This window comes from Dendrobates tinctorius, unplaced genomic scaffold (assembly GCF_039654945.1).
Source record: "Dendrobates tinctorius isolate UK_male_01 unplaced genomic scaffold, ASM3965494v1 ptg000015l, whole genome shotgun sequence".
In the NCBI taxonomy this organism is placed as follows: Eukaryota; Metazoa; Chordata; class Amphibia; order Anura; family Dendrobatidae; genus Dendrobates; species Dendrobates tinctorius.
In genome coordinates, this window is record NW_027361683.1 from 35,637,195 (window position 1) to 35,661,489 (window position 24,295).

The following is a 24,295-nucleotide window of genomic DNA, read 5'->3' on the forward strand; positions in this document are numbered from 1 at the left end:
GGGTTTCTCTTCACCATGGAGACTATTGTTGTTCACTGTTGTCTTCCGTGGGCGCCCAGGTCTTTTTGCATTGATGAGTTCACCAGTGCTTTCTTTCTCAGGATGTACCAAACTGTAGATTTTGCCACTCCTAATGTTGTAGCAATTTCTCGGATGTTTTTTTTTTCTGTTTTTGCAGCTTAAGGATGGCTTGTTCACCTGCATGGAGAGCTCCTTTGACTGCATGTTTCCTTCACAGCAAAACCTTCCAAATGCAAGCACCACACCTCAAATCAACTCCAGGCCTTTTATCTGCTTAATTGAGAATGACATAACGAAAGGATTGCCCACACCTGTCCATGAAATAGCCTTGGAGTCAATTGTCCAATTACTTTTGGGGCCTTTAAAAACAGGGTGGCACATGTTAAGGAGCTGAAAGTCCTAAACCCTTCATCCAATTTTAATGTGGATACCCTCAAATGAAAGCTGAAAGTCTGAACTTCAACTGCATCTGAATTGTTTTGTTTAAAATGCATTGTGATAACGTCTAGAAACAAAATTAGAAAAATGTTGTCTCTGTCCAAATATATATGGACCTAACTGTATGAATCTGCATTCTGAATCCTAATGAACACTTACCAACCGTCAACAAATCTTCAGTCCGTTTGTCAAGCTTTATTTGCATAAAATAGAGCAATCACTACAATTCATGAGTAATAACTTACACAACTTTCCATACTTGTGTTTCAACTCCTGCTGTCAATCACTGCTTTGGGTCAATGGATTATATTTAGATCCAGCGATTAGAAATTTGGGCACAGGTATAGGCCTGTAGAGAGCTCTTATACACCTGAACCCTGCACCAGCGTGATAAGCAGGATCAGGCAGGTTTCTCATGCATTCTTGCATCTGTATTGTGGCACATTCCCTTGACTCCTGTAGAGCCACTGAACCAAACTTAAAAGGTGTTCTCCATGAATATTAAAAAATTATAAAAGGAAAATGTTATAAATTACTTCTTAAGTACTTTAAATTAGAAAATCACAATTGTTTAGTCTAAAGAGATAATCGTTATAGAATTAAAATGGCCGCAACCTTATTACACCGAAGGAGCCCTGTTGTGGAATCATCGGACAGATGACTGAGCAAGTGCAGTAGGAAGCTTTTTTTTTTTGCTGTGACCTATAGAGTATCTCTCATGTATAGTGATTCAGAAAGACAGGGAGTACAGCAGTGTGAGCAGCTCCTTCTTACAATAGCACTTTACAGTAGGTATCTTCAGTATCAGATTAGAAAACCAAAAGTTAATAGCAGCCCCTTCTTAACTCAGCCCGCTTATCTCTGGATTAGATCAGAAAGATATGGTGGAATGTAGAGTGGCTAGCGTTTTATTAAGTCACCGCAATCTCCCCATACAGGATTAGATCAGAAAGCTGAAAGACAGAGAGTGTACAGCAGTGTGAGCAGCCTCACCTTACCTCAGCACTTCTGGTATCTCCAGTATTACATCCGAATATCGCCTGGAAAAAAAATCTTTCCTCCATGAAGGGAGTGAGAAGAGTTTCACACTGCACACGCTCATAGGCACTTGTCCCAACATTCTAGGACAGGTTTACGTCAGTGTCAGGGTATGGGCAAACATTAAGTACGGTATTTGCTGCAGGCATTTCTGCACCAAAAAGTGTCTCTTGGCAGGAAAAACGCATGTTTTTTTGCTGCGTTTTTCCCCATGCACTGGAATGAGTGAAAAACTGCAAGAACACTGGAAGAATGCTGCAGATTTGAAACTACTTCAAATCTGCAAATAAACAGGCAATGTGAGCATGAGATTTAAGAAATCTTATTCCCATTGTTGTCACTAGGAAATGTTTCAGTTTTGGCGGCAAAAAAAATACAAGGAGGTGGTTTATTTTAGTTCGTCCTAAGACAAAACAATTGTGATTTGCTGACTAAAAATTTTAAGGAATTTATAATGACATTTTCTTTCGTTATATTGGGACCCAAAGATTTTATTCAATGACAGCAGACCTTTAAAATGATGAAGAATACAATGTTGTAAGATTAATAATTTTCTCGAGACGACTTAATCTTTTAAAATGACGTAAGTGGAATGATACATTTAGAACGAACGGCGGGACAGTTTCCTTTCTTTGAATAGTGACACAATAAATATTAAAGAAGGACGGAGAAATAGAACTCATTAAGTGCCATCTGTGCATTGATTATATTGTTGCTTACTGAAGCTAGACACTGTTAAACTGCTTCAAATTTTATCCGAATTATGTTTTGTATATACTCAGTAAAGAAATATGTCATTGATATTTAATGAACAAGTCAGTTCTATAGATTGGATTCATCATTATATTTATTTACTCTGGGTAACAAACAGGGCCAGATAAGTTCAGCATTTTTAAAAATTGGCAAGGTGTCTAAAACAAAAAGGTGGCGTACGGTGGATGCACAAAATGTATCATGTGTATGGCTCAGTAAACTTCCCCAAAGTACTCTCCAAAATGTAGAATGCTGCAAAATTATATATTACACAGTAAAAAAAATTAATTTCATCCAGTTTCATTGGGACCTGAAAGGTTACTAGACATTTTGGATTATTGATCACTTACGGTATATACATTTCAGACCGAATTGAAAACTCTGTTAATAACAATTCATGGCCAGGCAATCACAGAGTGAATAATTATTTGATATCTGTAGGAGGGTTGTCTGCTTTTTTAGTTAGCAGTTTACACAATAAGAATTGCATACATTGCTGATCTTAGACTGGACACTGCTGCTGTACTTAATGTCTAGAAGCATTTCCCAGAAAACTCCTAAGGCCTGTTTCACACATTCGTTTGTGTCCATCAGTCAAAATCTGCCGTTTTGCAAAAAAAAACGGATCCGCCATTTTTCTTGGCGGATCCATATTTTTTCCCCTTGAACTGCATTACCCGCGGATCTTGACGGATGGCCATCCGTTGGATCTGTGTTTTTGCGGATCAGCCAAAATTTTGAGGTCTGCCGACATGCCCAAACGGACCATGCAACGTTTTTTCGGGCGGCCGGATCCGCATTTCTCACTGCGCATGCCCGAAAGACTTCACTCAGCCGCAAATTTAACCCAAAACTCTGTTCTAGCGGCTGAAAAATTCTCTCTCTCCTTCCCCAGGCAGTGGTTCCTTTAAAATTCTTCCTTTGACGGATCCGTTAAAATAACGGTCCGGTGCCAAACGTTGTGGTCAGTACAGGAACAGATCCGTTATCCGCCATTTTAGCGGATTTTGACTGACCAAAAAAACTGATGTGAAACAGGCCTAAGAAAGATTTAATTATGTTGCTGCTAGCATCTCTGCTGTGTACAGTGGGTACAGAAAGTATTCAGACCCGTTTAAATTTTTCACTCTTTGATTCATTGCCGCTATTTGGTAAATTCATAAAAGTTCATTTCTTTTTCTCATTAATGTACACTCTGCACCCCATCTTGACTGAAAAAAAACAAATGTAGAAATTTTTGCAAATTTATTAAAAAATAAAAACTGAAATATCACATGGTCATAAGTATCCAGACCCTTTGCTCAGACGCTCATATTTAAGTAACATGCTGTCCATTTCCTTGTGATCCTCTTGGGGTGATTCTAATCCTTCATTGGAGTCCAGCTGTGTTTATTTAAAATGATAGAACTTGATTTGCAAAGCACACACCTGTCTATATAAGACCTCACAGCTCACAGTGTATGTCATACCAAATGAGAATCATGAGGTCAAAGGAACTGGCCAAGGAGCTCAGAGACAGAATTGTGGCAAGGCACAGATCTGACCAAAGTTACAAAAGAATTTCTGCAGTACTCAAGGTCCCTAAGAGCACAGTGGCCTCCATAGTCCTTAAATGGAAAAAGTTTGGGACCACCAGCAGTCTTCCTAGACCTGGCCACCCAGTCAAACTGAGCAACCATGGGAAAAGAGTTTGGTGAGAGAGGTAAAGAAGAATCCCAAGATCACTGTGGCTGAGCTCCACAGAAGCAGTAGGGAGATGGGAGAAAGTTCCACAAAGTCAATTATCACTGCAGCCCTCCTTCAGTCAGGCCTTTATGGCAGAGTGGCACGACAGAAGCCTCTCCTCAGTGCAAGACATAAGAAAGCCTGCATACACTGTGTTCCAAATTATTATGCAAAAAGAGTTTAGGAGTTAAAAGGTTAGAATTTTTTTGTCATTTAAACTCATTGATGGTGATGTGTGTCAGGGCTCTTTATATCACTGAAAGCAATTGCAGATGGCCTGTGCAAATTAATTTGGCAGGTGTGTCCAAATAAAGGCAAGACTACTTAAGAAGGCTGTTCCACATTATTAAGCAGCCTACATTTTTTGCCAAAATGGGAAAGAAAAAGGATGTGTCGGCTGCTGAGAAGCAACAAATTGTGGAGTAAATAGGTCAAGGCATGACTACAATCAACATTGCCAAGACAATTCATCGTGATCTTCGCACAATCAAGAAGTATGTAGCTGATTGACAGCACACACGTGTGCGTGCTGATAAGGAAAAATTGAGGACTCTTTCCAACAGGCAATTACATCAGGTTAAAAGAGCAGCTGCAAAAATACCTTGTCATAGCAGCAGACAAGTTTTTGAAGCTGCTGGTGCCTCCAACGTCCCCCGAACAACAAGATGCAGGGTCCTTCAGAGGTTTGCAGCTGTGCGTAAGCCATCCTGTCGACCACCTCTATCCACTACACACAAGCAGAAACGGCTCCAGTGGGCCAAACGATACATGAAGACTGACTTCCAAACTGTTTTGTTCACCGATGAGTGCCGTGCAACGCTCGATGGTCCAAATGGATGGAGTGGAGGATGGCTGGTTGATGGACACCCCATGAAAGCACGGCTAAGGCGCCAACAAGGAGGAGGTGGAGTGATGTTTTGGGCTGGAATCATGGGGAGAGAGATTGACGGCCCCTTTAGGATCCCTGAAGGGGTAAAGATGAACTCCATTATCTATGTGGAGTTTCTAAAACAGCACTTCCTGCCATGGTTCAAGAGGAAGAACCGTGCATTCCGCAGCAAGATCATTTTCATGCATCATAATGCACCGTCTCATGCTGCAAATAACACATCTGCATCTCTGGCTGCTATGGGAGGACAAACTTATGGTGTGGCCACCATCTTCCCCTGACCTCAACCCCATTGAGAACCTCTGGAGCATCATCAAAAGGAGTGTCTATGATGGCGGGAGGCAGTTCACATCTAAGCAACAGCTCTGGGAGGGTATTCTGTCCACATGCAAAACAATTGAAGCACAAACCATCCAAAAACTGACAAATTCAATGGACGAGAGAGTTCAGAAGCTTCTTTCGAACAAGGGGTCCTATGTGCAAATGTAACATCACCTAGAATAAAGTTTTAAATTGAAAACTGTTTGATTTCATTTTGTAATAAGCTGATAATTTCACAATTGACCATTTTTTTGTTCAAAATAAAAAGGTTGAAAACTCTGCTGTGCATAATAATTTGGAACATGCATTTTGAGTGTTTATTATTTTTAAAAATATACTGTTTTTATAGGCAGTTTGTTCAAAAACATTGCAATTATAGTAGAATATTAGATGACTGGAAAATAACAATGACTGCATTTCATATAGGTAATTTAGAGAAAATATGAGGACATATTTTTTGCATAATAATTTGGAACACAGTGTAGTTCGCTAAAAAAAAAAAAAAAAAACAACCCCCCCCCCCCCAAGAAAAAACAAAAACAAAAACACAAGAAGAAACACTGTTTGGGCGCATGGCAGAGCTTGAAAGGGAAGGAGCACCATTTGACCATTTCAACTCAGAATTGGCTGGAATTGAGATCAGACGCCATGTTGCATTTGGAGAGCACCTGATGTGCCCAAACAGTGGAAACCCCCAATTCTAACTCCAACTCGAACCCCAACACACCCCTAACCCTAATCTCAGCCCTAACCCTAGCCCTAATGGGAAAATGGAAATAAATACATTTTCTTTTAATTTTATTATTTTTCCCTAACTAAGGGGTGATAACGGGGGGTTTGATTTACTATTTATAGCGGGTTTTTATGTTTGGCAGCTGTCATATGCTAAAGACGCTTTTTATTGTAAAAATAGCTTTTGCATCACCACATATTGAGAGCTATAATTTTCCGTATTTTGACCCACCGAGTCAAGTGTGGTCTTATTTTTTGCGGGACGAGTTGACGTTTTTATTGGTAGCATTTTCGGGCACGTGACATTTTTTGATCGCTTTTTATTCCAATGTTTGGGACGCAGAATGAACAAAAACCAGCGTTTCATGAATTTCTTTTGGGGGGGTGTGCTTACACCGTTCCGCGTGCGGTAAAATTGATAAAGCGGTTTTTATTCTTCGGGTCAGTACGGTTACAGCGATACCTCATTTAGGTAGTTTTTTATGTTTTGTGGGTTTTATGCAATGAAAACTATTTTATATAAAAAATAATTATTTTTGCATCTCTTTATTCTGCGAGCTATAACTTTTTTATTTTTTCGCTGATGATGCTGTATGGCGGCTCGTTTTTTGCGGGACAAGATGACGTTTTCAGCGGTACCATTGATATTTATATGCGTCTTTTTGATCGCGCGTTATTGCACTTTTTGTTTGGCGGTATAATAAAAAACGAAGCAAAAAAATGATTTATTTTTAAGGGGTCCGCTAAAGGGGTTAACTAATGGGACAGTTTTATAGGGCAGGTCGTTACGGACGCGGCGATACCAAATATGTGTACTTTTATTTTTTTTTTATTTCCAAAGAATGAATTTATTGGGGGAATATTTTTTTTTTTCTAATTTATTTGGCAATTTTTTTAAAATTATTTTAACACTTTTTTTTTTTAACTTTATTACAAAGTCCCAGGTGGGACATCGCTGTCCTGTGACAGATCGCTGATCTGTCACATCACAGATCACTGTGACAGATCAGCGATCTGTCACAGGCACTGCTGCAGACTTCCTCATGCCTGCGCTTTGCAGGCACTGAGGAAGTCAGCTCCCTGCAGGCCCCCGTCGCCATCTTGGATTCGGGGTTCTGCAGGGCCTTCAAGGAGCCCCCCGCAGCAGTGCTGCACATTGCGCTGCTGTGGGGGGCTCAGGGAAGCACGGAGGGAGCCCCCTCCTTGCCGATGCTTCCCTTTAACCCCCGGTACACCGCGATCATGTTTGATCGCGGTGTGCAAGGGGTTAACGTGTCAAGGACGGTCCGTGACCGCCCCTGACATTGTGCCGGGTGTCAGCTGTGATAACCACGTGGGCGCCGCTGATCGCGCTAGACGTACTATCCCGTCCATGGGCATAGGGGCCCGGGTCCCATATACGGGATAGTACGTCTGATACCAGAAAGGGGTTAAGGAGAAAAAAAAAAACTTTTTTGAATTTACCAAATGGCTGTAATGAAACAAAGAGTGAAAAGTTTAAATGGGTCTGAATACTTTCCGTACCCACTATATAAAAAACATCATACATCATATTGGCTATTCTGAAAAGTTTCCAATAAAGTTTCACATTTTTAATGGTTATAAAAAGGACATTGGACGCAGATGAGTCTTTTTCTGAATTGGGCAGGAGCAAAATGCCGGCCATGATGTGGGAAAACATTCCAAAGTAATTATTCAGCCATGTTGAATGTTTTCCGATGTGGTATCACGATGAGCATCAAAGTGCCATCTATCTGTCCAAATTTCCTCCCTATATCATTAAAAAAGTGAAATTTTAATCTGTCTTGCTATGAGAATAGCCAATGCAATACATAATGATCAGGTCAATTTTATGCATAGTAGAGAAGCTAACAACAATATAATTAAGTGTTCTTAATTCCTTAATGTATTTCCGAGAAAACTCATACCTTCATCTTCTCAGATGCTGAAAAAACCTTTAACTGGGTAAACAGATCATTGCTTCACAGTATCCAATGTCAAATAGGTCATAATATTGCACAGGATCATGGTCTATTTTTCAATAGGTCTATTGAAAAATACAGGCCAATTGGTTTATATCCAGCTCCTTATTTTATAGTCAATGGAGCCTATGTCCGCGTATTGAGCATTTAGCAGCAGCTCTGGCAACAATCCAATACCACAGGTATAAAAATGTAGTGCACATAATACCTTTTTTTGCATGTAACAATTCCAAGCATTGACTATCTTATTATTATTATACATTTATATAGCGCCATTTATTCCATGGCGCTTTACATGGGAAAAGGGGAAATATAGACAAAAACAATAAACATGTGCAAGACAAGGGACACACAAGTACAGAAGGAGAGAGGACCCTGCCCGCGAGGGCTCACAGTCTACAGGGATGGGTGAGGATACACTAGGAGAGGGTAGAGTTGGTTGTGCGGTGGTTCAGTAGACTGAGGATCATTGCAGGCTGTAGGCTTGTTGGAACAGGTGGGTCTTCAGGTTCTTCTTGAAGGTTTCCCTTGTTGGTGAGAGTCTGATGTGTTGCGGCAGAGAGTTCCAGAGTATGGGGGAAGCACGGGAGAAGTCTTGCATGCGGTTGTGGGAAGAAGAGATGAGGGGGTAGTAGAGAAGGAGATCTTGAGAGGATCGAAGGTTGCGTGTGGGTAGGTAAAGGGAGACCATGTCACAGAGGAGACAGGTTGTGGATGGCTTTGTATGTCATGGTTAGGGTTTTGAACTGGAGCCTCTGGACAATAGGAAGCCAGTGAAGGGCCTCGCATAGGGGGGAGGGCTGGGGAATAGCGAGGAAGGTGGATTAGTCGGGCAGCAGAGTGTAGGATGGACTGGAGTGGTGCCAGAGTGCTGGAGGGGAGGCCAGAGAGTAGGAGATTGCAGTAGTTGAGGCGGGAGATAAGGGTGTGCACTAGTGTTTTTGTGGTTTCATGGTGGAGGAATGCGCGGATCCAGGAAATATTTTTTAGTTTGAGGCGGCAGGAGGAGGCGGCAAGGGCTTGGATATGTGGTTTGAAAGAGAGGGCAGAGTCGAGGATCACCCCAAGGCACCGAGCGTGCGGGACTGGGGAAAGCGAGCAACCATTGATATTGATGGATAGTTCTGGTGGAGGGGTAGAGTGAGATGGGGGAAAGATGATTAATTCTGTTTTGTCCATGTTCAGTTTGAGAAAGCGAGCAGAAAAGAAGGCTGAAATAGCAGACAGACATTGTGGGATTTTGGTCAGTAAGGAGGTGAGGTCAGGTCCAGATAGGTAGATTTGCGTGTCATCGGCGTAGAGGTGGTACTGCAAGCCGTGGGATTCTATGAGCTGTCCCAGGCCGAAGGTGTAGATGGAGAAGAGTAGGGGTCCGAGGACTGAGCCTTGAGGAACACCGACAGACAGGGGGCGAGGTGAGGAGGTGGTGTGTGAGGGAGACACTAAATGTTCGCTCTGTTAGGTATGATGAGATCCAGGAAAGGGCCAATTATGTGATGCAAAGAGATGAGAGAATATGTAGCAGGAGGGAATGGTCCACGGTGTCGAAGGCAGAAGACAGCTCCAGGAGAAGGACAGAGTAGTGTCGCTTGCTCTTGGCGGTTAGTAGGTCGTTAGTGACTTTAGTTGGCGCAGTTTCAGTTGAGTGATGTGGTCAGAAGCCAGATTGTAACCGGTCAAAGAGGGAACAGGAGGAGAGGTGGAGGACAGTTCAAGATATACATGCTGTTCCAGTAGTTTTGAGGCGTAAGGGAGAAGAGATATCGGGCGATAGTTAGACATAGAGGATGGGTCGAGGGAGGGCTTTTTGAGGATGGGTGTGATTGAGGCATGTTTGAAGGATGAGGGAAACACAGCATTTGTAAGAGAAAGGTTGAAGAGGTGTGTTAGAGTTGGGATGAAGACTGTGGCAAACTTAGGGATGAGGTGGGATGGGAGCAGGTCAAGCACACAAGTGGTGAGCTGTGATCTTGACAGGAGGGTGGAGAGCTGATCTTCTGTCTTACCTTAGATATTTAGCCTTTTTTGCTGTAGGTTATTTTTGTTTTTATTCTAATTTTTTATTTTTTCCATCTACATAGTCAAGTGAAGGATTATGTTCTTTGGCAGGATAAGTACTTTTTAATGACATTTATTTCACCAACGCTGTACTGAAAAACGCATAAAAAGTCAGTGTGGTGAAATTCTAAAAGCAAAACCCTACAATTCTTCCACTGTTTTTGCCTTTTTGTACAGCATTCATTGTGTGGTATAAATAACCTGGTAACATGATTCTCCACATCAGTTTTCATCACCATTACAAAAAAATAACTACCGCAATTCAGGAATGTGTATTTAAAAAAAAAATTGGTTAGTGTTGCGCCATTTTCTGCTACTCATCAATTATTTTCCTTCAACTGAGCAATGTGACGGCTTGTTTTATTGCAGGGAAATCCGGACAATAAACTTTGATAAAAGTTCAGCAACAATTCTTCAAAAAAAAAACCATTAAGAAACTTATTTTTTTCATGGGTTGGTTCAGTTTTCAAATGCCTTCGAGTGTCCGATATATTTGAAACTCCACACATGACCCAATTTTAAAGTGTTCAGGCCTTACAGTATACAAAATTGTATTTACCAAGTTGTGTTAGTTCATGCGAAGCAACTAGAGAGTTACAGTGGAAAGGGAAAAAAAATTCCAAGTTTTCTATTAAAATTTAGTTTTAGTCTTGAGGTTTTATTTATACAAGGAATAATAGGAGAAAAGTCACCCCAAAAGTTATTAGTATAGCATAAAACACCCAAAAGTTTAACAGATTACCACTGGACTGTGAAAATGAAAAATTCTGTTTGTTTCAATATTATGTAGACTAAGTACAGTATATATATATTTATGTGTCATAATATTGTTGGAGCCGTAACACTTCATCTTTTGTCTACGGAGATGTATGAGAGCTTCTTCTTTGTGTAATGAACTGTAGTATTTTTGGCATCATTTTGAAGTTTCGTACTTTTTTAATTGCAGTTTATTCATTTTTTTTTATCAAAACGATCATAAATAGCATATTTGGCTTTGTGTTTTTTTTATGGCTATTAGTGGGTGCTGTGGACGCAGCAAAACCAAATGTGTATAGTTTATTTAACCCCTTTCTGCCATCAGACGTACTATGCCGTCCATGTGCCCTGGGACTTAATTCCCAGGGACGGGATAATACGTCATAGTGAGCGCCGCTGATTGCGGCTGGGTGTCAGCTGATTATCACAGCTGACAACTGGGACAATGTGTAAGGGGCGGTCACGGACCGCCCCCGACACGTTAACTCCTTGTACACCGCGATCAAACACGATCGCGGTGTACCGGGGGTTAAAGGGAAGCATCGGCAGGGAGGGGGCTCCCTCCGTGCTTCCCTGAGCCCCCCAACGGCAGCGCAATGTGCAGCGCTGCTGCGGGGGGCTCTTTCCCTACAGGCCCCCGGATCCAAGATGGCAACGGGGACCTTTGGGGGCCTGTAGGGAGCTGACTTCCTTACTGCCTGCAAAGCGCAGGCAAGAGGAAGTCTGCAGCAGTGCCTGTGACAGATCGCTGATATGTCACAGTGATCTGTGATGTGACAGATCAGCGATCTGTCACAGGACAGTGATGTCCCACCTGGGACAATGTAATGAAGTTAAAAAAAAAAAAAAAAAAAGTAAAAATAATTTAAAAATCGCTAAATAAACTAGAAGAAAAAAAAAAAAAAAAAAAAAATTCCCCAATAAATTCATTTTTTGAAAATAAAAAAACGAAACAATAAAAGTACACATATTTGGTATCGCCGCGTCCGTAACGACCCGCCCTATAAAACCGTCCCATTAGTTACCCCTTTAACGAACTCCTTAAAAAATAAAAAACGAAGCAAAAAATAATGATTTATTATCATACCACCGAACAAAAAGTGCAATAACGCGCGATCAAAAAGACGCATATAAATATCAATGGTACCACTGAAAACATCAGCTTGTCCCGCAAAAAACGAGCCGCCATACGGCGTCATCCGCAAAAAAATAAAAAAGTTATAGCTCGCAGAATAAAGCGATGCAAAAATAATTATTTTTAATATAAAATAGTTTTCATTGCATAAAAGCGCCAAAACATAAAAAAAGACATAAATGAGGTATCACTGTAACTGTACCGACCCAAAGAATAAAACCGCTTTATCAATTTTACCGCACGCGGAACGGTGTAAACGCACCCCCCCCAAAAGAAATTCATGAAATGCTGGTTTTTGTTCATTCTGTGTCCCAAAAATCGGAATAAAAAGCGATCAAAAAATGTCACGTGCCCGAAAATGGTACCAATAAAAACGTCAACTCGTCCCGCAAAAAATAAGACCTCTCATGACTCTGTGGGTCAAAATACGGAAAAATTATAGCTCTCAATATGTGGTGAAGCAAAAACTATTTTTACAATAAAAAGCCTCTTTTAGCGTGCGACAGCTGACAAACATAAAAACCGCCATAAATAGTAAATCAAACCCCCCGTTATCACCCTCTTAGTTAGGGAAAAATAATAAAATAAAAAAAATGTATTTATTTCCATTTTCCCATTAGGGTTAGGGCTAGGGCTGAGATTAGGGTTAGGGGTGTGTTGGGGTTAGGGTTGGAGTTATAATTGGGGGGTTGCCACTGTTTGGGCACATCAGGTGCTCTCCAAATGCAACATGGCGTCTGCTCAATTCCAGCCAATTCTGCATTGAAAAAGTCAAATGGCGCTCCTTCCATTCCAAGCTCTGCCATGCGCCCAAACAGTGTTTTTCCCCCACATATTAGGGTATCAGCCTACTCAGGACAAATTGCAAAACAACTTTTGGGGTCCAATTTCTCCTGTTACCCTTAGGAAATAAAAAATTGGGGGCAAAAATATCATTTTTGTGGAAAAAAATGATTTTTTTATTTTCACTCCCAGGCGTTATAAACTTCTGTAAAGCACTTGGGGTTCAAAGTGCTCACCACACATCTAGATAAGTTCTGTGGGGGGTTTAGTTTCCAAAATGGGGTCACTTGTGGGGAGTTTCAATAGTTTAGGTACATCAGGGGCTATCCAAACGCACATGACACCCGCAGACCAATCCATCAAAGTCTGCAATCCAAAACGTCACTACTTCCCTTCCGAGCCCCGAAGTGTGCCCATACAGTAGTTTTCTCCCACATATGGGGTGTCAGCGTACTCAGGACAAATTGGACAACAACTTTTGGGGTCCAATTTCTCCTGTTACCCTTGTGAAAATAAAAAAATTGGAGACTAATTGATCATGTTTGTGGAAAAAATACGATTTTTTTTTTTCATGCCTGGGCATTATAAACTTCTGTGAAGCCCTTGGGGGTTCAAAGTGCTCACCACACATCTAGATAAGTTCCTTAGGGGGTCTAGTTTCCAAAATGGGGTCATTTGTGGGGGTTTTCCACTGTTTAGGTACATTAAGGGCTCTCCAAAGGCAACATGACACCTGCAGACCATTCCATCAAAGTCTGCATTCCAAAACGTCACTACTTCCCTTCCGAGCCCCAACGTGTGCCTATACAGTAGTTTTCTCCCACATATGGGGTGTCAGCGTACTCAGGACAAATTGGACAACAACTTTTGGGGTCCAATTTCTCCTTGTACCCTTGGGAAAATACAAAAATTGGTGACTAAAAAATCATGTTTGTGGAAAAAATACAATTTTCTTTATTTTCACGCCCGGGCGTTATAAACTTCTGTGAAGCACTGGGGGCTTCAAAGTGCTCACCGCACATCTAGATAAGTTCCTTGGGGGGTCTAGTTTCCAAAATAGTGTCATTTGTGGGGGGTTTCTACTGTTTTGGTACATCAGGGGCTTTCCAAACGCGACATGGTGTCCGATCTCAATTCCAGCCAAAAACGTCAAATGGCGCTGCTTCCCTTCCGAGCTCTGCCATGCGCCCAAATAGTGGTTTACCCCCACATATGGGGTATCAGCACACTCAGGACAAATTGCACAATATCTTTTAGGGTCCTGTTACCCTTTGAAAAATAAGAATTGAGGGTGAAAAGATCATTTTTGTGGAAAAAATATGATTTTTTAATTGTACAGCTGTATGTTATAAACTTCTGTGAAGCCCTTGTGGGTTCAAAGTTCTCACCACATATCTAGATAAGTTCCTTGGGGGGTCTAGTTTCCAAAATGGGGTCACTTGTGGGGGGTTTCCACTGTTTAGGTACATCAGGGGCTCTCCAAACGCGACATGGCGTCCGATCTGAATTCCAGCCAATTTTGCATTGAAAAAGTCAAACGGCGCTCCTTCCCTTCTGAGGTCTGCCATGCGCCGAAACAGTGGTTGCCCCCCACGTCAGGTATCAGGGTACTCAGGACAAATTGCACAATAACTTTTGCAGTCCAATTTCTCCTGTTACCCTTGGTAAAATAAAAAAAATTGAACCTGAAGTATTTTTTTTGTGAAAAAAAGTTAAATGTTCATTTTTTTTTTTAAATATTCAAAAAATTCCTGTGACGCACCTAAAGGGACTTCTTGAATGTGGTTTTGAGCACCTTAAGGGGTGCAGTTTTCAGAATGGTGTCACTTTTGGGTATTTTCTATCATATAGACCCCTCAAAGTGGCTTCAAATGTGATGTGGTCGTAAAAATAAAATGGCGTTGCAAAAATGAGAAATCGCTGGTCAATTTTTAACCCTTATAACTTCGTAACAAAAAAAAATTTTGGTTCCAAAATTGTGCTGATGTAAAGTAAACATGTGGGAAATGTTATTTATTAAGTTTTTTGTGTGCCGTATCTCTGTGATTTAAGGGCATAAAAATTCAAATTTGGAAAATTGCGAAATTTTCAAAATTTTCACCAAATTTCTGTTTTTTTAACAAATAAACGCAAGTTATATGAATGAAATTTTACCACTAACATGAAGTACAATATGTCCCGAGAAAACAGTGTCAGAATCACCAGGATCCATGGAAGCGTTTCAGAGTTATAACCTCATAAAAGGGACAGTGGTCAGAATGTAAAAATTGGCCCGGTCATGAACGTGCAAACCACCCTTGGGGCTTAAGGGGTTAAACTTTATACTATAAAATTTTATTTTAAAAAAATTTCTTGAGTTGTCCGACTTTTTGGCGAAAGGGGTTTATTTTTTTGCAGAATGAACATTTTAGTTGGTATAGTGTTGGGGCTCATGAATATTTGCTTTTTTTTATGGCGAGCTCTGCGAGAGCTAAGTGACAAATCAGTATTATAGGTCAGGTCTTTACAGACCCAAGAATGTCAAATATGCGTGATACATAATACCTAGTGTTATGTAGGGACAGGAGTAAATCACTCATCTGTCTCCTGGATGCAGCCTACCAGCTCCCCCCCCCCTCTTCACATTTACCCTTCTCCTCCTTCATGCTGGCTGAAAGACTGAAAAGTGGAGAGGCGTATGTTAATGAAGATGCATAATTCAGCTTATAAGACCCTTGGCTTCGTGGTCTGAGTACATCCACAATACATGAATGGGTGACACCAGCCTCAAAATGAGTAGAGACTGCAAGGAGTTACACTTGCAGCTCTCACTTTAACCCCCTAATATCTCAGGTAAGGTTGCAGCTCCTGTGCCCTCCTGATTACTTGGATGTATCAGTTCATTTGAGGAAACACTTTGGCAAATAGGATATATAAGTATGCCAAATGTGGGAGGGGTTAAATATCTCAATTTATATAAATTAGGCTTTGTTTTCATGGACTGGAAGAATAAAGGAGGTTTTATCTGTATCAATCACATAGCCTTTCCCATCACTTCACTGTTTGGACAGTGGCTATGGCAGACACAGCAGCAGAGAATGAGTGGTGTTTGCAGTGGCTCCATTAACCAGTTACATGTCGGGGTTAACAGCAATTGAAAGCAGCATGTAGAGAGTTTGACAGAGGGAGATAACTCCCTCTGACTGTCCATCAACTCCCTGTTGCGGCTAGAACATAGTGTATAGAGCCATAATGCTTTATACATGGGGCAATACTCAGATACTGCAGTTCAGCTTCCATTGAAGTGAATAGGGTGTAACAGGTGTTGCACTTCTACCAATGTGATATTAATTATCTATCCCAAGACCATGTCACATGTTGAGTATTTGGTCAGTATGTTACATCAGTATCTAAGCAAAGACCAGGAGTGGAACAATCAGAGGAAAAGTATAATAGAAACATTTCACCACTTCTGTAGTTTTTAGAACTCCTGATTTTAGCTTACAAATACTGATGTAAAACACCAACCAAATACTGGACGTGTCAACACGATCTAAAAAGTAATTAACCCCTTTACAACTTATGATGTATAGGTACGTCATAGGTCACCTCCCCGTTTGATGTGGTCTTCAGTCACCTCACCCAGTCCCAGATCCCGAAAAAATAGAGAAGCTACGGGTCTTGGAAAATGATGCCATTTTTTTTCACCACTTAACCCCATTCTGACGTTAGACGTACTATACCGTCCATGGTCAGACAGGCCCAGGTCACATGGACGGTATAGTACGTCTAACGTCAGAATGGGGTCATAGCAATCGGCCGCTCACACGGGTGGTGTGTGGCCAAGTGTCAGCTGATTGTCACAGCCAGCACTAAGTGCCAGGAGCAGTCACGGACCGCGCTCGGCACTTTAACCCCTGAAATGCTGTGATTGAACACGATCGCAGCATTTCGGGAGCAGGCAGAGGGCTAACAGCCTCTCTGCCTTTGGATCGGAGACCCCGCGGCGTGACATGGGTTCCCGATCGCTGCCATGGTAACCCAATGTCATTCATGACGACGGTTACCAGAGCTGAGAAAATTCCTGTCATGAGCAGTGCATGATCAAGAAGTCTCTCAGGTCAGTATGCAGAAAGTGCAGCGCTGACAGCTTTTATAGCATGCAGATGAAGCGGCAGCCTGCAAAAAATGATGGTCCCATAGTGGGACAATGTGTAAAAATTAGAATGAAGTAAACAAATTTTTTAAATAATTATAAAAATATTTAAAATATTAATAAAAAAAATCAATAAATATCCTATCAATAAATATCTGAATGAAATTTTTTTTTAAACAATAAAAGTACACATATTTGGTATCCCCGCGTCCGTAATGACCTGAACTATAAAACCGTCTCACTAATTAACCCCTTTAGTGAACACCATGAAAAAAAAGGCAAAAAACAATGCTTTATCATCATACCACCGAACAAAAAGTGGAATAACACGCGATCAAAAAGACGGATATAAATAAACATGGTACCGCTGAAAACTTCATCTTGTCCAGCAAAAAACGAACCGCCATACAGCTCCATTAATGAAAAAATAAAAAAGTTATAGCTCTCAGAATAAAGCAATGCAAAAACAATTTTTTTTCCTATAAAAGTTTTTATTACCGTATTTTCCGCTTTGTAAGACGCACTTTTTTTCCCCCAAAATTGAGGGGAAAAAGGGGGTGCGTCTTACAAAGAGGATATACATTTGCGCTGCCACTGAGGGTACTTGCCGCGGCACTCTGTGCCCTGATGCTGCCGCTGCGCTGTCCGCCACCGCCGCGCTCCTGTCCCCCGGTGGTTTCTTCCGCCGCCGCGCTCTGTCCCGTTCAGCGTGGGGGGGTCTCTGTCGCTCCATGCCTGCTTTCTTCCTGGAAAATGGCCGCCGCGCATGCGCAGACGGACATCTCGGCACTGAAATCTCGGGAGAGCGGCGGTGGTGGCAAGCAGGCATCGGGGGACAGAGCGTGGCGGTGGTGGCAAGCATCAGGGGACAGAGGGCGGCGGCAGTAACAGACACCGGCAGCGGCACGCTGCACATCAAAACAACCCCTCATCCCAGCAGCAATGTTCCACTCCGGCCTCCTCCATCACCACCCCTGGAAAGCAATAAGACGCATGGATTATAAGATGCACCACCATTTTATTAAAAATAAAGTTTTTTTCCTATTTTTCTCCTCAAAATTTGGGGTGCGTCTTATAATCCGGAGCGTCTTATAAAGCGAAAAATACGGTATATAAAAGCACCAAAACATGGAAAAATTAAATAAATGAGGTATTGCTGTCATCGTACTGACCCGAATAATAAAACTGCCTTATCAATTTTACCACAAGCGGAACCAGGGCTATGGAGTCAGAGACCATTTTGGTGGAGATGGAGTCAGTGTCATGGAAATTGAGGAGTTGGAGTCGAAGGTTTGGCTTACCGACTCCACAGCCCTGGGTATGAGGGAGTCATGTAGTCGGAGTCATGGAGATTGAGGAGTCGGAGGTTTGGCTTACAGACTCCACGGCCCTGAGCCGAACGGTGTAAACGATCCCCCCAAATAAATTCATGAATTGTTGGTTATTACTCATTCTTGTCTCCCAAAAATCGAAATAAAACATGATCAAAAAATGTACCCAAAAATTATACCAATAAAAACGTCAGCTCGTCCTGCAAAAAACAAGACATCACATGACTCTGTCGGCTAAAATATGGAAAAATTATTTCTCTCAAAATGTGGTGATGCAAAAACTATTAGGCACCTTATGGCCTAACCCTACATTTAGCCCCTGTGACATCACTACCATCTCGGGAGGAACGCCAGTGCTTCATAGTTTCTGCCATACACCCAAACAGTGGTTTACCTGCATATATGGGGTATCACCGTACTCAGGACAAATTGTACAACAAACTTTGCGGTCCAATTTCTCATCTTACCCTTGGTAAAATAAAAAAAATGGATCTCAAGTAAATTTTTTGTGAAAAAAGTTAAATGTTCAATTTTTTTTTTTTTTTAGAGATTCCAAAATTTCCTGTGAAGCACCTGAAGAGTTAATAAACTTCTTGAATGTGGTTGTGAGCACCTTCAGGGGTGCATGTTTTAGAATGGTGTCACATTTGGGTATTTTCTATCATATAGACCCCTCAAAGTGACTTCAAATGTGATGTAAAAATGATAACTCGCTGGTCAACTTTTAATCCTTATAACTTCCTAACAAAAAAAATTTTCGCTCCAATTTTGTGCTATTGTAAAGTAAACATGTGGGAAATGTTACTTACCAAGTATTTTACAGTTGTGGCCAAAAGTATTGACACCCCTGCAATTCTGTCAGATAATACTCAGTTTCTTCCTGAAAATGATTGCAAACACAAATTCTTTGGCATTATTATCTTCATTTAATTTGTCTTAAATGAAAAAACACAAAAGAGAATGAAGCACAAAATTGATCATTTCACACAAAACTCCAAAAATGGGCCAGACAAAAGTATTGGCACCCTCAGCCTAATACTTGGTTGCACAACCTTTAGCCAAAATAACTGCGACCAACCGCTTCCGGTAACCATCAATGAGTTTCTTACAATGCTCTGCTGGAATTTTAGACCATTCTTCTTTGGCAAACTGCTCCAGGTCCCTGATATTTGAAGGGTGCCTTCTCCAAACTGCCATTTTTAGATCTCTCCACAGGTGTTCTATGGGATTCAGGTCTGGACTCATTGCTGGCCACCTTAGAAGTCTCCAGTGCTTTCTCTCAAACCATTTTCTAGTGCTTTTTGAAGTGTGTTTTGGGTCATTGTCCTGCTGGAAGACCCATGACCTCTGAGGGAGACCCAGCTTTCTCACACTGGGCCCTACATTATGCTGCAAAATTTGTTGGTAGTCTTCAGACTTCATAATGCCATGCACACGGTCAAGCAGTCCAGTGCCAGAGGCAGCAAAGCAACCCCAAAACATCAGGGAACCTCCGCCATGTTTGACTGTAGGGACCGTGTTCTTTTCTTTGAATGCCTCTTTTTTTCTCCTGTAAACTCTATGTTGATGTCTTTGCCCAAAAAGCTCTACTTTTGTCTCATCTGACCAGAGAACATTCTTCCAAAACGTTTTAGGCTTTTTCAGGTATGTTTCGGCAAACTCCAGCCTGGCTTTTTTATGTCTCGGGGTAAGAAGTGGGGTCTTCCTGGGTCTCCTACCATACAGTCCCTTTTCATTCAGACGCCGATGGATAGTACGGGTTGACACTGTTGTACCCTTGGACTGCAGGGCAGCTTGAACTTGTTTGGATTTTAGTCGAGGTTCTTTATCCAACATCCGCACAATCTTGCGTTGATATCTCTTGTCAATTTTTCTTTTCCGTCCACATCTAGGGAGGTTAGCCACAGTGCCATGGGCTTTAAACTTCTTGATGACACTGCGCACGGTAGACACAGGAACATTCAGGTCTTTGCAGATGGACTTGTAGTCTTGAGATTGCTCATGCTTCCTCACAATTTGGTTTCTCAAGTCCTCAGACAGTTCTTTGGTCTTCTTTCTTTTCTCCATGCTCAATGTGGTACACACAAGGACACAGGACAGAGGTTGAGTCAACTTTAATCCATGTCAACTGGCTGCAAGTGTGATTTAGTTATTGCCAACACCTGTTAGGTGCCACAGGTAAGTTACACGTGCTGTTAATTACACAAACTAGAGAAGCATCACATGATTTTTCGAACAGTGCCAATACTTTTGTCCACCCTCTTTTTTATGTTTGGTGTGGAATTATATCCAATTTGGCTTTAGGACAATTCTTTTTGTGTTTTTTCATTTAAGACAAATTAAATGAAGATAATAATTACAAAGAATTTGTGTTTGCAATCATTTTCAGGAAGAAACTGAGTATTATCTGACAGAATTGCAGGGGTGTCAATACTTTTGGCCACAACTGTATGTGACATATTTCTGTGATTTAAGGGCATGAAAATTCAAAGTTGGAAAATTGCAAAATTTTCGCCAAATTTCCATTTTTTTCACAAATAATCACGAGTTATATCAAAGAAATTTTACCACTAACATGAAGTACAATATGTCACGAGAAAACAATGCCAGAATCACCGAGATCCATGGAAGCGTTCCAGAGTTATTTATTACCTCATAAAGGGACAGTGGTCAGAATGGTAAGAATTGGCCCGGTAATTAACATGTAAACCACCCTTGGGGGTAAAGGTGTTAAATAAAAAAGAACCTATACATATGTGGTATATAAAAAAAAGTTGTGGAATTGCACATTTTGTTTACAATTTCATCGCACTTGGAATTTTCTTTCCTGTTTTCCAGTACACGATTAAAACCAATGGTGTACTTCAAAAGTACAACTTGACCCACAAAAAATAAGCCCTCACATGGCCATATTGACGGAAAAATAAAAAAAGTTATGGCTCTGGGAAGAAGGGGAGCGAAACATGAAAACAACAATAAAAAAAAATCCAAGGTGGTAAAGGGGTTACTATATCGATAAAGGACAATGTATGCAATAACAGGTGACAAATACCCTTTACACACTGGACAATCAATAACTGACTACACAAACACCTAGAATATCAAACAGTTTTTATTTCTATTAGCATATATACAATTACATATTCCAGCTTACTATCGCCGTAGTGTCTTTAAAACATACGCTTACCTATAACTGTGATGAAAACAGAAAAGAATTCTCCACAACATGTATTCAAATTAAGATTTACAAAAGGGAACTAAAAAAAATAAATAAATAAAAAGACTCATGGCTAGTATTGCTAAAAAGATGAACCACAAAATAAAAAAAACAAAAAACAGGATGAATTGCAATGCTTACAAACGCACTGCTCATACTCTCCCAAAAATACGGTGCAATATGCAGAAATTCTATAACAATCATAAGAAAGAAAAGGCAAGGATGCTAATGTTTAATAGGCTATACAAATGTTGGCAGGACCAATAAAACAGTTTGTGGCTAGGCCAGTAAACAACGACAAGCTACCTGAGGAATACTCTACTGCTACAAAGCTACTAACAAGTTATAACCAGTAAAGAGCTACGCTAACATTACCTTTATCATCAGGTCAGCAATGGACAGAGCTGAAGCATCTGGCAACTAAATACAACGGCTCTTGGAAATAACTCCCATGAGTATTTAAGTGTGGGATCATAGAACTGTTTTGGTGAAGCGGTTTTATTTTTTGTCTGTGTGCAAATCCACAATCACTTAACACAATCCAAAAATGTAAAGAATAATTACGATTTCCAAAAATATTGTTTTCACCATAAAGACTCCTACTACTGTGGATACCATTAACAATCTTACACAAAAAGCTTTAACTGTGGACCTTTTACAGCACTCTGTAACTACACAACTTGTAAACGTCCACACAGTAAAAAGCCAAAGTCGCATTCACACCATCACTCTCACATTACATACAAAAGGCACTACAGTTTATTAAAGTGTCCTCCTGAAGCCACCTTTTATGTCACTTTAGTCAGAAGCAGTAACTGCAGTTTTCCCTTCCATTCTACTTTGCTATTAGACTTTCTAAATTAGGCCAGGATCACACATGCAAGGAATACGGCCGAGTCTCGCATGTTAATACCCGCCACTGCCGCCGGCACTCGGATTGGAGCATGCGGCCGCATAGAAATACATGCAACCGCACGCTCCACTTCTGAGTGCCGACGGCAGTGCCAGGTATTAACATGAGAGACTCGGCCGTATTCCTTGCATGTGTGATCCTGGCCTAAGTGTCAAAATCCTCAGTTTCTATGTAGACTATAAAGAGTTAACATTTTGAATCGTACTTTTTAGAATGGATACCAACATGCATCAAACTAGCAGCTTCCTGTCCATTGAAATACACAATTTAAGTATAAGGAATAACAAGAGACATCTAATACTAAGCAGAGACATTTGGCTTATGTGGCCTTGTGTTATAGGTTTGCTAAACTGTAGGAAAATATGCAATATACCATAACAGATTTACAGTAAATCTAATACTACAACAGTTTTAAATTACATTAATGCACTTGTAGACTTCAGAAGAAAAAAATAGACTGAATTCAAAAGAAAAAAAAATAAAAGTGGTCTCTAAAAAGGAAAATAAAGACAACTGTGAGCATAGAAAAAGTAAAGTTCAGAAGTTAGGGAATAGAGTCCACTATGCATGACAGGCAGTCCAATATTATTAGAGGAGTAACTTAGCTTTAAGACCATGGAATAAAGTGGGAAGGCAGTGTAATGCAGAGGTGCAGTACTATTTGGGTATCTTTATGCAAAATACACCAACTTCGGAAAAATCCTTATTTAGAAAAAAAACACTAGATGCACAAAAACCTTTGAAAAAAATCACAAGGAAGAGAAAAACGCAATAAAAGCAAAAAAAAAAAAAAAAAGGCAATTATTTATAGTCCATAGAAGAAAGGAATGTTAGAAACCATCTCCTCGCATGTGGAGTAGTGTTTTATACAGCAAAAAGGACTAGCTACTTAATACCAGATGTACTCAGCCATGCATACATTGAATGAGTTGGCATTCCCATTATGTAACTGATCATAAAAACACTAGCCACCAGAGTGTCACTGCCAAGAATATTACAAAAGACATAAGGAAAGGGAGTCGGGGGGTTGGCAGTAAAAGTGGGTGCAGGCGGCACATTTCCATAGACTTCTCCTCTGGCATTGGGATGGAGACTTTCGGGAGGTTTCCCCGATGGTCTGTGCCAAATGGGTTTACAAAGTCTTCGCCCTGCCCTGCAGGCTCACCCCGAATCTGACCACATAGAGATGGCAGAAGAGAAAGAGACAAGTGAAACCGAAAAAAAAATACAGATGGCAAATGGAACAGGAAATCAGAAGTACGTCTTAGGTATGTGCAAAGCATTTGTCAGGTCATGTAGAAGGGTTCAGTTTAATAATGTACAATAGGATTTATCTAACTTAGGCATATAAGGACCATTGAGTAAACAAATGGCAGTGAAATTTTAGGGATAATTAATAAGAAAATGTTGGCAGTAGCGTTTGCCTTGTCCCTTCAATTTTTAGCAGAGGCAGGTCATTTTTTATAGACATGTATTTTGGGTTAAGAAAATCTTTGTGTAAATGAGGAATGTATCTGTATGTGGTGGAAAAGTTCATTAAAAGGAAGATGTTAGAGATTTTATTTCCCAGCATATTCTGACTATTCATGAACCTCGTATGATTTCTAGGATAGAAAGAATTGAGCTCTCAGTTCCCGCAGGGGGGCAGCTGAATGCTGATTAGTTGGTGGACTATCGGTTGGATCTTTGCACATCCCCGAGTAACATTTCTCTGCAACTTCACGGCCAGACGGCTGAGCAGCACCAAATAATTGGGAAAGATCAAAATTAAAACATGAAAAATAAGCAAAATAAAATATTTAAAAATGGTGTCAAAAGGTAAATATAAAAATAATAAAGATGGCAGGGTAAAGAGTGGAAGAAAAAGAAGAGAAGGGTACAGTTAAACTTTGCGTTGCAAGCTGTGAGAACTTAGGAAGATTCCCTTAAAGGGAATCTGTCACCTCAATTTGGCGGGCTATTAAAATGCCTAGTGTCCGGGCTGATGGGCGGTGTTTCATCTCCTTTCCTCCACCTCATCCTTGTCCGCCATATTTTCGGGAATTTGAGTAGTTGTTCTCCATAGTCG

At 40.8% G+C, this 24,295-nt stretch overlaps 1 protein-coding gene across 11 annotated transcripts in view; it reads right to left on the reverse strand.

Moving 5' to 3' along the window:
* LOC141076171 (protein 4.1-like) overlaps positions 1–24,295 on the reverse strand; it is a 382,293-nt gene that overhangs the window by 9,901 nt on the left and 348,097 nt on the right. Inside the window, exon 19 of one of the 11 annotated variants that reach the window (XM_073563535.1) lies at positions 23,025–23,399. The exons of 9 other annotated variants lie outside the window; for them this stretch is intronic. In XM_073563535.1, coding sequence (XP_073419636.1) covers positions 23,181–23,399 — 219 coding nt within the window. In that variant the 3' untranslated portion in view covers positions 23,025–23,180. Of the gene's footprint in view, positions 1–23,024; positions 23,400–23,521; positions 23,961–24,295 lie in introns of those variants that run through there. One more of the 11 variants, XM_073563543.1, reaches the window with a different exon arrangement.